A 17,327-nucleotide genomic window follows, 5' to 3' on the forward strand; every position below is an offset into this window, starting at 1 on the left:
GTTTATAATTTATTTGGCCAGACTTTAATTGTTAAGACATTTAGCAGGTTTGGGGTTTTTCCTATGGTCATGTATGGATGTGAGAGTTGGACTGTGAAGAAAGCTGAGTGCTGAAGAATTGATGCTTTTGAACTGTGGTGTTGGAGAAGACTCTTGAGAGTCCCTTGGACTGCAAGGAGATCCAACCAGTCCATTCTGAAGGAGATCAGCTCTGGGATTTCTTTGGAAGGAATGATGCTAAAGCTGAAACTCCAGTACTTTGGCCACCTCATGCGAAGAGTTGACTCATTGGAAAAGACTCATGCTGGGAGGGATTGGGGGCAGGAGGAGAAGGGGACAACAGAGGATGAGATGGCTGGATGGTATCACTGACTCGATGGATGTGAGTCTGAGTGAACTCCAGGAGTTGGTGATGGACAGGGAGGCCTGGCGTGCTGCAATTCATGGGGTCGCAAAGAGTTGGACAGGACTGGGCGACTGATCTGATCTGATCTGAGCCTATCCCTTCTCCAGCGGATCTTCCCTATCCCGGAATTGAACTGGGGTCTCCTGCATTGCAGGCGGATTCTTTACCAACTGAGCTATCAGGGAAGGCTTAAGTACAGGTGATTTATAATGTTGCATGAATTTGCTGAATCACGGCAAAGTGATTCAGTTATACATTGCTGTTGTTTTAGTCTCTAGGTGCTGTCCAACTCTTTGTGACCCCATGGATTGTAGCCTACTGCTTCTCTGTCCTTGGGATTTCCCAAGAAAGAGTACAGGAGTGGGTTGCCATTTCTTTATCCAGGTATCTTCCTGACCCAGGGATTGAACCTGGGCCTCCTGCATTTGCAGGTGGGTTCTTTACCACTAAGCCATCAGGCAAGCCATTATACATATACATACGTATCTGTTCTTTTCAAATGCTTTTCCATTATAGGTTATTACAAGATATGGAACATAGTTCCCTGTGCTATACAGTAGGTCTTTGTTATCTATTTTCTATATAATAGTAATTATCAAACTCCTAATTTATCCCTCCTCCCTTAAATTTTTAATGGACTATCTCAAGCTATGTAGTCCTTTACTCCCCTTGGGATATATCCAAATTGGGAATATGAGGCAAAGAATTCTCACTCCAGTAAAAGAACTTAATTGGCAGAAATTATATAACACAATATAATTTGCTTGCTACTCTAGCACGTCAAGTTCCCAGTATGAAGCAAAGGATAATCATGGTCTACAATGTCTTGTTGACTACTCATTGTAATAACAGGTGTTGCAAGGTTATGAAGGAGGGACTTTCTCCAAGAATTATAACAATACTTGATCTTTGTTAAGCACATGATTGTCTGGTAGGTTCTGAGTTTATACTTTATACCCATCATCTCAATGAAGGCTCACAAGCCTGTGGGGTTGCTTCCACCAATATCTCCATGTCCCAGATGAAGAAATGAAACTCAAAGAAATGATGCCTTGTGAACACTTCAAACCCACCCCAGACTCACTGCTGTGGAATCTCCAAGGGTGGGGTCCAGAAAACCTCCCCAGATGCTGTTCATGAACCTGAAAACGAGGAGCATTTTACCTACCTGATTAAAATCTTGATTTCTTTGTGGAAAACAAAACAAAATGATGTTCCTATAAAAAGTGGATTTCTAGGACTCAAGTGACAGTCACAAATTTGGGGATTTGCTAAGTTCTCATGACATATTGTCATTTGAAAAGACCAGGTGTCTGCAGCCTTTGTAAGACACAAATGAACAATTAAAGGAGAAGACTGAGTGGAAACCTTGGGAATTCCTAGATGTCCTCCTGTGTCTGAGCCAGGACCCCGTGGGGGCTTCCCTAGACAAACCCTTCCCCCATATCCTCTGCTTTAGCTCCTCTCCAAGTAAGTGAGTGCTTAGTCACGTCCGACTCTTTGGGACACCATGGACTGTAGCCCACCAGGCTCCTCTGTCCATGGGATTTCCCAGGCAAGAATACTGGAGTAAGGTTGCTATTTCCTTCTCCTGGGGATCTCTCCAACCCAGGCATCAAACCTGTGTCTCCCGCATTGGCAGGCAGATTCTTTACCACTGCGCCACCTGGGAAGCCCCATCTCCTCTTCAAAGTACACAGATAATAGTATCTGACGCACATTTACTGAGTTGCTTTACACATGCTAAAATCACCACCAATGGGAAAAAATTAGCTACTTAATGACCGTGAGCACATAGTCCCCAGGCCTATGGGAGCCTCAGGGTTGTTATTAACCTCTGTAACACCCTCACCATTGACCAATGAATTGTGCACGAGCTGCTCACAACTCCACCCCTGGGACCCCCCTCCTCACCTTGCCTTTTAAAAGGCTTTGCTGATACCCATCGGGGAGTTCAGACTTTTTGAGCACTTGTTGTTCTGTCCTTGTATGGCACCTCACATTAAACACTGCACTTTCCCTTCCCTGTAACCTGGTGTCTGTAGATTCGCTTTACTACATGCAAGGGAGCCACCCAAGTTTTGGTTCACTTACTCTCAGTCTGTAAAACATGTTTGGGGAACCACTGACCAAAACCACTGCCCTGGCCAGGCACTACAGTAACCACTTACATAAGTGGTTGTTTTTTTTTTTAACTTTTTATTTTGTATTGGGCTATAGCCGATTAACAGGGCTGTGATAGTTTCAGGTGAACAGCAAAGGGACTCAGCCAGTCATACACTTGTATCCATTCTGCGTGAGTTATCTTAAACAGGAGATCTTGATGAGGAATGTGGAACTAACAAGTTACCACCAAACGGAAACATTTAAGAACAGTAAAGGAAGGGAGGAGATGTCAGTCCAAATGTCCTGCCAACTTCCCAGAATCCTTCTCACTGGAATCCATCTTGGCTGAGTGATATGCGTGCCACTAAGGACCTTGAGTCAGAGTGATTGGCCAGCAACAACCCAGAAATTAACGCAATTACCATAAAACCTGAGACTTCGAGCCATGTGGCAGAGAAATTCTCCTGGGTCCCTTACCCTGCTGCTCTCTGCCCAAAAAATCTCTCACTTTGTCAGCAGGTGTCTCCTTAGATAGTTCATTTCTGAGTGTTAGACAAGAGCCCAATGTCAGGCCCTGAAAGGGGTCTGCCTTTCCGGCAACAAATCTACCTGTTGTACTTGCAGCTATCAAAGTTGTGTTTCATTTTTCTTTTTTTTTTTTTCAGGATGACACGAGAGACCTTGAGACTGCAGCAGCTTCTTTGTTCAGTCTCCTGAATTTCCTGGAATTCTATTTTTCCTGCAATTTCATATTCCAGAGAGTCATTTCCCAATGCTGCCAAATCCTTTAAACACCCAACTGCACACTCAGCCCCCCAGCCCCAGATCTTGTTCATGTTATATCTTTGTCATCTTTATCCTGTTTCATGAAGAGCCAAGAAAGAAGAAAGAACACCAAGGCATTGTGTAACAGAGCATGAGACCTTGTTAAGTCACAGATGATGAAATTTAAAAAGTCAGATGGCACAGATCTGGCCAAAGACATCTTCTCAACACCTGTGGGCCTGCTGCCTTTCTGGATAACTTTAAGTGTGGAACAGACCATATTTGGAGGAATTTGCAAGGTGCCTTCCCACCCTCCTCTACTTCCTTATTCTCACACCCATTTCTCTGTCTTGCAAGCAGTCAATTATAAACTAGACTCCCTGGCCTTTCGGGGAGGGTGGACACAGCTTAGAGAAGCAAGTCAGCTGAATTCCTCAGGCGATTTTCCTTCAGACTCACTAGTTCTGAAAGCACAGGTTTCCTATTTCAAGATCTGGGCTTGGGTGGGAGAATAGGATTTGGGTGGAGGTGGGAGGATGGGAATAAGGCCAAGCCCTGAAAGAAACCAGACATAGGGTTGATAGCATAAATGTTTTTTAAATTCATGATTTAAGAGCTAGCTTTCCTCCCACATATTGGGAGAGAAAAATAAGATGTACACTAGTGAGAGGATAAAGGAAAGATGTGAGCTGAAAAGTGAGACATCTGAGAATAGCCTCAATAGGGTCTCATCCCTGCATGGGAAGAGGGTGGACTGTAGATAGAGTTGGCAGGGCGAAGGAACAACCCAGGAAGGCTGCCAGCCTTTCCAAGAAGCCTGCTGGGCTCAGAGGAGCTTAGGCTGCGTCAAATGGGGCAGAGACCTAGACCGGACCGGACCCGGAACGCTGTGACGGGACTCCTGGGTCTGTGAAGGGTGACTATGCAAAAAGTGACTATGCAAACTCAGGACAGCCCTGTGGCCGCTGGCCCTGTCATCAGGAAGAGCTGTGGTTTCTTTCACCCTCTGCAGTTCCAGTCACATCCTTGGCTCCTGTGAGCTCAGCTCCTGGCCTCCTAGGAGGAAAATGCCTGTGTCATGAGAACATAGAAGATTATCGAAGATTCTGGGGACTGGGGTGAGGTAGTGAAGGGACACAAAATTTGCCTAAATAAGAACAGGAGGTGACTGCCTTCCTGCCGTCTAGAAAGGGAGACGGGGGTGAGAGGGGGCAGGGACTGCAGGAAAGCAGAAAGCACAGGCTAGGCATCCAGTGGCTCCCCACCCCCATCCTGCCTCATCTGTTCTGGCCCCTACCCAGAAACCCAGAGAAACCTCCACCAGACAGTCTTGAAAGCTGATACAAACTCCCTGGCCTCTGGATGAGAAAAGGAAGTTGTATGAAAAAAGGGGGGAAAACACAAGTCTGATATTGCACAACAGGTGAAGCCCCACGTTGCCCCAGCACGAGGAGTCTGTGCTCTCATCTGTAATTCCCTGGTAAAGCATTTCTTCACGAGGGTGTTCAGGCTTCCTGCCGTCTTCCCTGCTGATCCGGCCTCAGTGGAGTGGAGTCTCCTCCCTTCCAACTTGCTCAGGGGCAGGGAGGTGCGGGGAAAGGGCTCCAAGGGGAGGGAGGAAATCCGGATCCTGGCCCTAACCCTGCCTTCTCTCTAATAATGAACCGTGAAGAGCCATGGCTCTGCTCTGGGCTTTATTAGACAAAGGAGAGGGTGGATTCCTCCCAGTTAGGAATGCAAGACACCCAGAGGCCCCCCTGAGTCTGGAGAAGAATCAAGACTCCTCTTAATGTGATGGGTGTGGAGTCACTGGTGAAGCTTTGGCCCTCATACTCAGCTGCTGAAGCAGCACTTCTGTGTTAGATGCCTCACCTCATTATAGTTCTTCACCCTAGAATGTGTCCACTTTACCCTGGGTTTCTCCTCTGGGGAAGTTTGTCTCACTTTCAGTCTTCAAACTTGAAACAAACTTGAAGTTTGTTGTTCAGTCGCTCTGTTGTGTCTGACTCATTGCAACCCCATGGGCTGTAGCACACCAGGCTTCCCTGTCCTCACTATCTCCCAGAGTTTGCTCAGACTCATGATTCAATGATGCCATCCTACCATCTCATCCTCTGCTGTCCCCTTCTCCTCTTGCCCTCAATCATTCCCAGTATCAGGGTCTTTTCCAGTGAGATGGCTCTTCATATCAGGTGACCAAAGTATTGGAGCTTCAACTTCAGCATCAGTCGTTCCAATGAATATTCAGGGCTGATTTCCTTTAGGATAGACTGGTTTGATCTCCTTGCAGTCCAAGGGACTCTCAAGAGTCTTCTCCAGCACCACAGTTCGAAAGCATCAATTCTTTGGCGTTCTGTCTTCTTTATGCTCCAACTCTCACATCCGTACATGACTACTAGGAAAACCATTGGTTCTTTCTAGAATGTTTCATTCCCTTCCACACTGAGCTGGGGTGGGGGGTGGGGGGTCATTGTGAATGACTCTGATATTGGTGATTGTATTAGCTTCCTACTGCTGCTGTAACAAATCACACACATTTAGTGTCCTAAAACAACACACAGTTATTCCCTTAAGCTTCTGGAAGTCAGAAGTTCACAATCTGATTCACTGAGCTGAAACCAAGGGGGCTGTGCTCCTTTTGGAAGTTTTAGGAGAAAAACCTTTTTCTTTCCTTTTCCACCTTCTAGAATTGTATCCTTTTTGTAGTCTTTGGCTCATGGTCTCTTTGTCCATCTTCAAAGTCAGCAGCATGGTATCTTGCTTTTGTTTTCATATTGCCTTCTCTTCTGTGGTTAGATCGTCTGTCCCTTTTATAAGGACACATAAGACTAGATTTAAAGTCCAGACAAATAACCCAGGATAATCTCCTCATCTCAAAATTTTTAACTTGATCATATCTACAAAGTCCGTTTTGCCATGTGAGGCAATATTCACAGCTTCTGGGATTAGGATGTGAACAGCTTGGGGACCATTATTCCGTCTACCATGGTGATCTAGACCTTGTCTTGGGCTTGGGGATCATGGATTCTCTCTCCCAACCCCTTCCCTCAGACTAGTGTTGTGTATCTTTTGCCAAAGACCATGTCCTTTCCTTCCAGGCCACCCCAACTTCTCCTTTCATTCTCTTTAGGCCCTGAGAATATCTGTCCAATGGAAATTTCTACGATGAAGGAAATGTTCTGTGTCTCTACCACTCGACATGGCAGCCATAAGGCACACGGCTCAGGTGCTGGCGAGCACTTGAGATGTGACTAGTGTGGACTTTCCTGGTGGTCCAGTGGTTAAGAATTCACCTGTCAATGCAGGGGACACGGGTTCGGTTCCTAGTCCGAGAGGATTTCACATGCTGTGCAGCAGCTGGCCTCATGAGCCACAACTGCTGAGGCTGCGCTCCTTAGAACCCAAGGCCCACAGCAAGAGAAGCCGCCACAATGAGAAGCCCTCATCCCACCACTGCAGAGTAACCCCCACTCACCGCAACTAGAGAACGTCTACCCCAGCAGTGAAGACCCAGAACAGCCAAAAACTAAATAAAGTAATTAATGTTTAAAAATGTGACAACTGTAACTGAGGCACTGAACTTTATTCGTTATTTTTATTTTTGGTTGTGCTGGGTTGTCATTGCTGAGCGAGGACTTTCTCTAGTTTCAACGAGCAGGGGCTGCTCTCTAGTTGTAATGTGCAGGCTTCTCATTGCAGTGGCTTTTCTGTGGCAGAGCATGGGCTCTATGCATGCAGACTTCAGTAGCTGTGGCTCTCTGGCCTAGTTGCTCCATGGCATGGGGAATCCTCCTGGACCAGAGCTCAAACCATGCCTTCTGCATTGGCAGGCATATTCCCATCCACTCCACCATAGGAAAGTCCAGACCTTTAGTTTTCTTTTAATTGAAATTACATTTAATTGACATTTAAATAGTCACTTGCAGCTCGTGGTTACATACCGGACAGCTCAGATGTAGGAAGATCAAAAGTAGAAGGGAAGACCAGATCAATTCAGCCCCCAATATCCTTCTCTCAGTCCCTGCAGAATCCGAAGGAGGTTTCTACAGGAACTCTGGGATGATGGGAGTGACTGAGGGCAGGCAAGGCAGGGATTTGTGTCTGTTGGCCCCAGAGAGACACACAGTCTCAGTTCTGCTTTTCCATCGCACTAAGAACACTTAAACAAGAAATGCAAATCAAAACCACAATGAGGTATTCCCTCACACTGGTCAGAATGACTATCATCATGCAGTCTACAAATCATAAATGCTGGAGAGGATGTGGAGAAAAGCGGACCCTCTTACACTGTTATTGGGGATGTAAATCAGTGCAGACACTATGGAATACAGTACGGAGGTTTCTCAAAAAACTAAAAATAGAATTGCCATATGACCTAGAAATCTCACTCCTGGGTGTATGTCTGGAAAAGACAAAAAGCTTAATCTGAAAAGATACATGCACCCCAGGGTTCACAGCAACACTATTTACAGGTTCTGTAGATTAGGATGTGAACATCTTGGGGGACATTATTCAGCCTACCATGGCTATTTACAATAGCCAAGACATGGGAGCAATCTAAATGTCCATCAACAGTTGAAGGGAAAAAGAAGATGTGGTACATAAATACAATAGAATACTACTCAGCCATGAAAAGAATGAAATATTGCCATTTGCAACAACGTGGATAGACCTAGAGATTATCACACTAAGTGGAGTCAGATAGAGAAAGACAAATACACCATGTGATCACATATATGTGGAATCTAAAAAATAAATAATAATACAAATGAACTTATTTGTAAAACAGAAACAGACTCACAGACATAGAAAACAAACTTATGGTTACCAAAAGGCGAGGGAAGAGAGAGGAGGGATAAATTAGGAGTATGAAAATAACATATACTACTATATATGAAATAGCTTAACAACAAGGATTTACTGTATAAGACAAGAAATTATATTCATTATCTTGTAATAACCGATAATGGAAAAGAGATATATATATATATGTATAAATGTATATCTATCGTGCTGTGATTCACGAGGTCAAAAAGAGTCGGACACGCCTGAGCGACTAAACTGAACTGACCTGAACTGATATAACAAATTATATATATACATATATGTATATATATGTATAATCTGAATCGCTTTGCTGTACACCTGAAACACAATACTATGAATCAACCATAGTTCAGTAAGAAAGAATACAAGCAATTTTGAGGTAGCCCCCTCTTTACCCTACTTATACAATGAGTTGTCCTTTTGGGGACCACAGTGGCATATGACAGAGCTCAGAAAAGGGAACTAACCTGGGATTGGCACTGGCCTTGACACTTTCTGAGTGGCCTTGACAAATCACTTCTCATTTCCTGTTCCTCAGTTTCCATAATATGATAGGGCTGGACCAGATGGTCTGAGAGTTTCCTCCCAGCTTATGGATCAAGACTTAATTGTGCATATAATTCTATTTCAGCCCATGATCTCTCTGACTCATGTCATGGGAATGCTTGATTGAAGGACTGTCAAGGAGAAATGGCCTTGGATTATACCCACCACACTGCAGAACCAAATCTGACATTTATTCTTTTGTCCTCGTGACAACAGTTTGCATTTGCTTTGGCTCTAGGTTCACTAATTTAATCTGCCTGATGACCCTGGGAGGACAGACATCATGGTCCTTTTTAAGTGAAAAATCTGAGACTCAGAGAGGGAAAGAGAGAATCTTCCAGGTAGCAGGGCCCCTAATGCGCCCTTTGCACATCACCTCATAACAGCCCTTCAAAGTGAATAATATCACTCCCATTTTACAGGTGTGAAAACTGAGGTCCAATAAGACAATGAAACAGGAAACTGAGTTCTTGTTTGCGGGGCTGAAAATTGAACTTCACAAATTCACAAACACTCACACAAGGCAAAATTTTAGAGGATAGAAATACAAAACTCTCAGCATAGACACTGAGATGGGGTGTGAAGAGCTCCCCATAAGTGGGAATAATAACTGTTTATATTTTATTAGAATTGATCTGTTCATTTTTGGTTGGCTTGGGGCCAGATGTATGTAATTTCTGACCAATCAGTTTGAAAGTTGGAATGTCCAGGTTGTCATTTTTATGGCTTTCTTTTGGGCCCCACTTTCTCAGTCTTCCCACACATTGCCATCCCTCGACCCTTTTCCAAGACCCCAGACCATTATTTAGGGGCCAGAAGTATGTTTAAGAATTAATGATCCACCTGGAGGTTTTTTCCCTTGATAAACTGGATAAGCAGTTAATGATTGTCTTGTCCTGGGTCTGAATGTTTTATAACCCTCCAGACCAGGGAGGCCTTCCCCTGAATGACTAGAAACTGGTACAAAGAGTTTAGCTTTATGTTAAAGAAGTGAGATGTTTACTTTAGAAGAAAAAAAAATTGAAATTAGAAAATAAAAGGAATCGAGGTCTGAGAGTCCTATCCTGTCTAGCAATTTCTGCTTCAACAAGATGACTTTCTTAATCCTAGTGAGGAACGGAGGCCCATTTTTCTGACTCCGAACTACTTCATCTTTCTATTTACAACTTCCCTGCAAGATGTTCCGCGCAGCACAGAGATCTTTTTGAGTCATCCTTTCACGGTGCTCCCCAAGCAGATGTGCAAGCCTGAACAAGTCACCTCACCTTTGAGCCTTTATGCCCTCATCAGTAAAATTGAGAATAATAGTCCCTACTTCATAAGGGTGTTAAAACCCTCCTTGCTCAAAGTATTAAGTGAGGTTTATATCTTTAGACATTTTACCCCATATTCCATCCTCAGGAATAGTTCATTCTTATTGTGTTTGGAAATTGGAGTTTGTCCCTCTTCATAATACCAGGCAATTCCCTTTACTACAAATCAAATTAAAGCACAAAGAAACGGTCTATGTTTAAAAAAAACCATTTTATTACAAAAACACTTGAAATCAGTTGCATTATCCATGTATTCACAGTAGCAGAGGGACAGTGATGGCAGACAATCCCCATGGGGGACATGGGTCCTCTGGTAAAACAAACATAAATAATGGGGAACAATACCAAATACAGTAATAGCACAGCACAGAATAAAAAAATTAAATTAAGAGAAGGAACAGGATCTGCTGAGGGGAGTCGTGAACATGGAGAGGGTGCATCTCGCTGAGAAGCGTCGGGTTCAGGTGATCTTTCCTGCAGAACACCTGCCCCGGAGCTCGGAGCAGCTCAGTTCAATTCAAGGTCATCCACGTACTCCTGGACCCAGGGCTCACTGGGGTTGGCGCAGACCTGCCTGCCCTTTTTGGTCTGGAATCTGTGGAACCAAGAGTGGCCAGGTCAGAATCCCTTGGGGCCTTGCCTGTGTTGGGTGTTCCCCATCCTTAGCTCATGTTGCACAGCCTAGTGGGGGGCTGCTGGAACCTGATTCCTTGTAACTTCCTCCCTGGGGTTTAGCTCTGGCCTCTTGGGTTGCCCAGATTAGGAACCCATGAGTTTTGCAATCAATGCGGATGTAATCTTCCCATTCATTTCCTGCTGTCCCCATCAATGACTTTTCCACATGTTTTCTAAGCATGCTTTAAGGAAACAGCCCGTATCTCCTATCATCTTTTTTATTTTACTGCTTAATCGCCCCCCCAACCCCAAATAGATCCCCTTCTTTAATCCTGCCCTCACCCTTGCCTCCCTGAAAAGCCCAGGTTTGATACTCACACCACAGCTGGCTGGGAGCAGAGGCTGCTGGTCTCGAAGTAGTCATTCACAAAGTTGCGAGGAATCTTCCGCAGAGTGTAAGAGAAGCAGCAGGCCGTGGGAGGGTCTGAGCCCACTGGAAAGAAAGGCCAAGGTAAGACCGAAGTTCTACAAGGAGCTCTTCGTTTTAGCTTCTAGTTATAGATATTCAAGGGACATTCCTGTACATCTACCAGATTCCCCAGTGCAGTCCCTTATATTCAAGCCTGCCCACTTGGAGTAGGAGTCTTATTCTGAAGAGAGGATCCTAGAGATGAAAGAATTCTACAAGGTTGAGGCTGGATTGGGTCTCAGATCACATGTGTTTAACTCCTTTCATTTTACAGATGGAGAAACTAAGGCACTCAGAGAGACAGGGACTTGCTTAAGCCAGCCTATGAGTTGGTCTTTCTTATGAAAACAGGAACTTGAATATTACTGAGTGTTTACTAGGCTCTGCATTTAACAGCAGGCTACTTAGAGATCTCCCTGGCTCCTTTTTGCCCCATCCCTGAATGCTACTGTTGGACCAGCACCAACTAGAAAAGTCAGTTCTCTCTACATCCTGACTCAGGGGCTGCGGGAAGGGTGGACTTACTTGGTGCTGAGAGCGCTGGAGAACAGAAGGCAGCCATGAGCACGAGGAGGGACAGGACAGTCACGCAGAGCTTCATGATCTTGGCAGAGGAGAGATTCACCCGGAGCTTGGACTGCAGCACCCAGGAGCTTCAGAACCCTTCTGTGCCCTGTGCTGATCCTGAGCTGGGAACCCCTCTTTATAGGAACTCTGAGGCCTGGGACAGAGGTGAGGGCATTGGCGGGCGAGTGGAATTTCCAGGGTATAGATGATGTCATGGTGCTGAGAGGGAAACTAAAGCTAGCTGACAGGGAGGAGCTCTGCACAGCTTTCTCTTCCTCAGTGGTGTCATCACGGAGGAAAGCGGAGGGAGGTGGGGGAGAGAAGAAGTGGGTTGAACCCTAGAGGGAAGTGGTACACCAGAGACAGTGACTGAGGCCTGGGGGGAGAATTGCAAGCCCAAGAGGAAAGATGGAAGCTTCACACCTGCTAGCCGGGGCTTGTAGATGAGAACCATCCTGCTCTCAGTGGTTAGCACCTCCAGAAGCTACAGACTTCATGTCAGTTCTTCCAGGGCGATCGCAGACCTGGCCCCAAGAAGGAAGAGGAAGCCAAGATTCCATGTCCCGTTGCAGGGCCTCTTTCGGCTGGGCTGAGTGACTTTAGCCCCCTGTATATTTCCTTGGGCATAAAGAAGGAGTCCAGCATTGAATGTGCAGAAGGCTGCAACAGAAGTATAGCTTCCGCACAGCGAACATTTACTATGTGCCAGGCACTGGGCAAGCTGCCCTTTACACACAAGACATCTTTAACCATATAGTGAAGTGAGTGAAGTCGCTCAGTCGTGTCCGACTCTTTGCGACCCCATAGACTGTAGCCTACCAGGCTCCTCTGTCCGTGGGATTTTCCAGGCAATAGTACTGGAGTGGATTGCCATTTCCTTCTCCTTACATATAATATCCTTATATGGATGTTAACCATATAACATCCACCATAACCCGGAGCAGGGGTGTGATGATTCCCCAGGCAATGAAGGTCAGAAAGCTGAACAGAAACCGCTGATAATCTCAAGGCCACACAGCTATTCAGTGGCAGTGCCACGATTTGGACTGAGATTCATCTGACCCTAAAATCTATTTTCTTTCCACCCTGCCACCTCCAGGACACATCTCGAAGGTGACCACAGAGAGACAGAAACTGCTAGCCACCTTGCAGCCATGCCACACGCAAAGACTCAGGGTTGAATGCAGGAAAGAAGTGTGGGTCATCTGTCCTAGAACAAGAATGGAATGCGAAAGAAACCAAGCTTTCCTTGTGCTCCCTTGAGCCAAGAACAGAAAAGGAGAAAGAATTTAGGAGGAACCAAGAATTTAGGAGGATACTCAGATAAAGAAAGTCCCTCCATTATTGGGACTTCCCTCGTGGTCCAACTGGCTAAGACACCACGCTCCCAATGCAGGGGGCCTGGGTTCAATTCCTGGTCAGGAAACCAGATCCCACACGCTACAACTAAGGCCTGGTGCAGCCGAATAAATAAATAAATATTTTTTAAATACATAAAAAGTTTTTAAAAGAATATTCCTACATTATAAAAAAGGAACTGGATATACTTGGCAATGAATTCATCTATGTTACAGATAAAGTATATAATCTAATCGTGTGGGTGTTCCACAGTCATCCAATTCCTTGTATTTATGTAAAGCCCTGCCTGGTGCGGCAGCTGCTGTGGGCCTGAAGGTGACTATGTGAAGTTTCCGAAGGCCAGGAATACAGTAGTGCATGAATTGGGAAAGTTAGAGTCATGGGATCAAGACCACTACCCACCTCTAGCTCAATCACCTCTGACCCCCTGCTCACCCCCTCTTCCACATTGCCACCTGACTCCCCCTGCTTTGAAAAACAAGGAAGAGTGAAAAGAGGGAGCCAGGCCTCCTGGGAACTGTAGCAATATGGGAGAGAAGAAGTCAGAGCATCTTGGAGAATCTCAGGATCACTAAATACAGTTCAGTGTCAGCCTACTTCATCACTGTCCCTGCTCCCTGTCCCCACCACCTACACAGGCACACAGCCTGTACTTCTTTCCTTTAACCTTTCTCTCCTCACCCCTTTCTTTCTGTGAGTCTTGCTTCAAATGTTCTGATCTTCACCAAGACCCCCATCCCCAGCTCTAACAGTCTATGATCCCTGATATCTATTGCAAGTATCTCTCAAGGTCTCTCCCTGGTTGATGGAGTTTCATCTTCACACATCTTTTTTGCTTCAAGAGCAGGCAGATGTGTCTTATAGCACCTGGAATCTACACAGACTTTGTTATCCGTGGCATTTCCATTCACCCCAAGCCACCTGCTCTCTGTCAGGGCAGACAGAGCTGAATGAAGCCCCACCCCTGCCCTCAAAGAGTTCTTAGTCAAGAGGTGATGACAGTGATAGAAATAACTATCTCTTAAGATAGAATATGGTACATCTCATGTCAGAGGTAGAAACAAAATGTCAGAGAGCCCAAAATGTGGAGAAGACTATCCCTTAGGTGTAAATGAATCATTGCTGGTCAAGGCTAAATCCACTGTGCACTACGAAAGAGCCCTTGATGTGGAGACCTCAGTGTAAACGAGTGGGGAGTGCTAGTCTTTAAGCCATGCAGATGCATAAGAATGATAAGAATAGGTGATTAGCCACACAATGAATTTGACCGTTGATTTTTGCCTCCTAGCCTTGATTTGATCTTTGGCTAATGCAGGTAAAAAATGTTTTTATTCATTAAGGTCTTAACAATAATACTTCGTTCACACCAGTGAAGCTTCACAGAGAGAAAACAAAGGCTTGTGTCAACATGTTTAGCTAAATTAATGGCCTCCAAGATTTATACACTGAGGTCTTTTCTAAGCAGTAATCGACTATACAGTCCATGGAATTCTCCAGGCCAGAATACTGGAGTAGGTAGCCTTTCTCTTTTCCAGGGGATCTTCCCAACCCAGGGATCGAACCCAGGTCTCCAACACTGCAGGCAGATTCTTTACCAGCTGAGCCACAAGGGAAGCCCAATAATCAATAGAGAATGATAACAAATGCCTTTGGTATGCACAACCAAAAAATTACTCTTCTCCTCTAGAGAACCTTCCCTGACCTCTCTTGCAACTGAATTCTGTATCTCCCTTTGGGGACCTCCATTGCATCACCTATAATATGTCTGTCTACTCGATTGTCTCCTCCGCTAGAAAGGGAGCTCCTTGAGGCAGAAGTTGTGTTCTGCTTTTCTCTGTGTATACAGTATATGTTCAATAAATACTTGGTTAAGTGCCCAAAGGCAGCCCAAACTGTTTTAATTTGAGGGGGTGTTCCTGGGTGTTCTTTGGAAGGACTGATGCTAAAGCTGAAACTCCACTACTTTGGCCACCTCATGCGAAGAGTTGACTCATTGGAAAAAGACTCTGATGCTGGGAGGGACTGGGGGCAGGAGGAGAAGGGGATGACAGGATGAGATGGCTGGATGGCATCAGTGACTCGATGGACATGAGTTTGAGTGAACTCCAGGAGTTGGTGATGGACAGGGAGGCCTGGCGTGCTGCGATTCACGGGGTCACAAAGAGTCGGACACGACTGAGCGACTGAACTGAACTGAACTGATGGGTAACATGAACTCAGGATGTGAATTCAAAGTAGCCAAATGACGTACTAATGAACTGGATGTTTTACACTTTATCCAGAATGTTTCTGGGTTTTTTTGTTTTGTTTTCTAATTTTATTTATTTATTTATTTTTGGCTGTGCTGGGTCTTCACTGCTGGAAGGGCTTTTTACTTCTAGTTGAGGCGCATGGGCTTCTCACTGTGGTGGTTTCTCTTGTTGCAGAGCACAGGCTCTAGGGCTCACAGGCTTCAGTTGCAGTTCCCAGCTCTAGAGCACAGGCTCAGTAGTTGGGGTGTGCAGGCTCAGATGCTCCGCGGCACGTGGGATCCTCCAGGATCAGGGATCAAACCCGTGTTTCCTGCATTGGCAGGTGGATTCTTTACCACTCAGCCACCAGGGCAACCCCTATTTAGAATGTTTTGATGGAATAGTAACTCTCCTGCTTCCCCTCCTTCAACCCACATGCCCAGTGGTTTTATGGTGAAAGATACTACTCCAGGACTCAGCCCTTCCCAGTTCAGGCATGTCAGAAGTGACAGTGAGAGTCAACCACGGTTCCGGGGGACCCCATGTGCATACTGTGAGCCGCCCCCTCACTCCTGAGCAGGGAAACTTTCCACTTCCCCCTCACTTGTGCTGATAAGCAGTTTCCCCTCCCACACCCCCCACTGCTTCCCTCCACTGCCACTGTGCTCGAAACTCCATCCTGGGAACTTTCACATCTGTTTTGTCATTTTGTCCTCCAGCTTCCGGAGGCTGAAAGCAAGACCGCTGACCCCAGCCATCACATGACCTTTCAAAAGTCCTAGTACTTTTTGTGTTGATTTCCCTCAACACTTTTGATTTCCCTCAGCACATCCATGTCTGTGATTTTATCTGAGTCCAATCTGTTTTTCCTTGCCTCAGATTAGGAAGCAAGACCTAGAGAAGTAAAAAAAAAAAAACAACTTGATTAAGGTTACATAGGATATATGTCAAGACTTAGTTTCTTATAACTCCTGGTCCAGAGATGACCAAATTTCTTTGACAGGCGTGACCTTCTGAGATCACACGTGGCAAGTCTCTGTAGGTACCAGACTCTCAGGAGAGATTTCAAAAGCTCCTTCCTGCTGAGTAACCAGAAGGAGAGGTGGTCAATCCCGACATTCTCTGCTTTTGTTAAAAGGGAAGGCCAAGATGCAAGTGTAGGGGAGACCACTGGGTGTGAAGACCAAGAGCACTAGCCGCTAGGACGCAGAGTGCCCAGAACTAGAGAATTCCGTGTGAGTGGATGTTGAGACTGCAAAGCCATCCTGAGCTAAGATATATGGTCGTTCCGCCAAGATCATAAACCAATAAGAGGTGAATCCTTTGGTCTGGCCAACACGGTAGCCCAACTCCTTGGTGGGAATGGGAGCAGAAAAGGGATTGTAGATTGAAAAAGTTTAGGGACACAGGGTTCAGGGTGGAGTCCACAGAATAGTGAGCTGGTTGAAGCTGCCCATCAGTGCCTCTTCTTAAAGTGGAAAAGTGCCTTCACAGCCATCCGCAGCCTGCTTTTTAGCCATCAGAGGTGGATGGCAGTGACTTCAGGGGATGTCAACTTCTGGAGAGGAGTTTATTTGGTGGGTTTGTGAAGAAAACTTTCAGTATTCGTCCTGAAGCATCTTTCTTTCTTCAGACGACACTTCTACATCTGTTTCAAGTTCTTTCCAGGCTGGTCACGGGGCACATCCAGAAACAGAATAAAATGATTTAGTAAAACTTTGTTGGGGACCTACTATGTGACAGACATTGGGTATACATGTTAAAGGCTTTCAAAAAAGATGATGCTTGATTTTTCAAAAATTCATGTCAGTTTGCTTTTCTTTTTCAGGGAATATACATGGTTACTGTACAAAATTTAGAAAATATTGGAAGGCATAAATAAGAAAACAAAAATTATCCAGCATTCTGTACATGGTTTTGTATTTTATTATTGTTACTTAATATCCTTTATGGAACCAGTATATCTTATTGTTGTTACTGTGTATTCTTCCGTGTTATTAAAAAGTTATTCAAAATTAGTATTCATGATGTTTCATTGTGTGAGTATATCAAACTTTTATACCAAAATTTATATTTAACCATTCTGTTACTTAGCCCCCTCAGGTTGTTCTAACTTTTTTTTT

The 17,327-nt window shown here is 45.1% G+C and overlaps 1 protein-coding gene across 1 annotated transcript; it reads right to left on the reverse strand.

Moving 5' to 3' along the window:
* Positions 1–10,155: 10,155 nt before the first annotated feature.
* On the reverse strand, positions 10,156–11,821 carry LOC113878185 (C-C motif chemokine 4). The gene is made up of 3 exons (XM_027519097.1): positions 11,573–11,821; positions 10,957–11,071; positions 10,156–10,558 (listed from the first exon to the last, which is right to left on the reverse strand). The coding sequence occupies exons 1-3, from the start codon at positions 11,646–11,648 to the stop codon at positions 10,471–10,473; spliced, it is 279 nt and encodes a 92-aa protein (XP_027374898.1). The 5' UTR covers positions 11,649–11,821; the 3' UTR covers positions 10,156–10,470.
* Positions 11,822–17,327: the final 5,506 nt, after the last annotated feature.

The sequence above is a fragment of the Bos indicus x Bos taurus genome, chromosome 19 (assembly GCF_003369695.1).
Source record: "Bos indicus x Bos taurus breed Angus x Brahman F1 hybrid chromosome 19, Bos_hybrid_MaternalHap_v2.0, whole genome shotgun sequence".
Taxonomy (NCBI): Eukaryota; Metazoa; Chordata; class Mammalia; order Artiodactyla; family Bovidae; genus Bos; species Bos indicus x Bos taurus.

What these genes read in the sequence shown, in the direction of transcription:
- LOC113878185 (XM_027519097.1), bottom strand. Translation starts at nt 11,648, where the DNA reads ATGAAGCTCTGCGTGACTGTCCTGTCCCTCCTCGTGCTCATGGCTGCC. An exon ending in TCCAGCGCTCTCAGCACCAA is followed by an intron (nt 11,072 to 11,572) that starts GTAAGTCCACCC and finishes CTTTCTTTCCAG; the next exon opens with TGGGCTCAGACCCTCCCACG. An exon ending in TGCTCCCAGCCAGCTGTGGT is followed by an intron (nt 10,559 to 10,956) that starts GTGAGTATCAAA and finishes TTGGTTCCACAG; the next exon opens with ATTCCAGACCAAAAAGGGCA.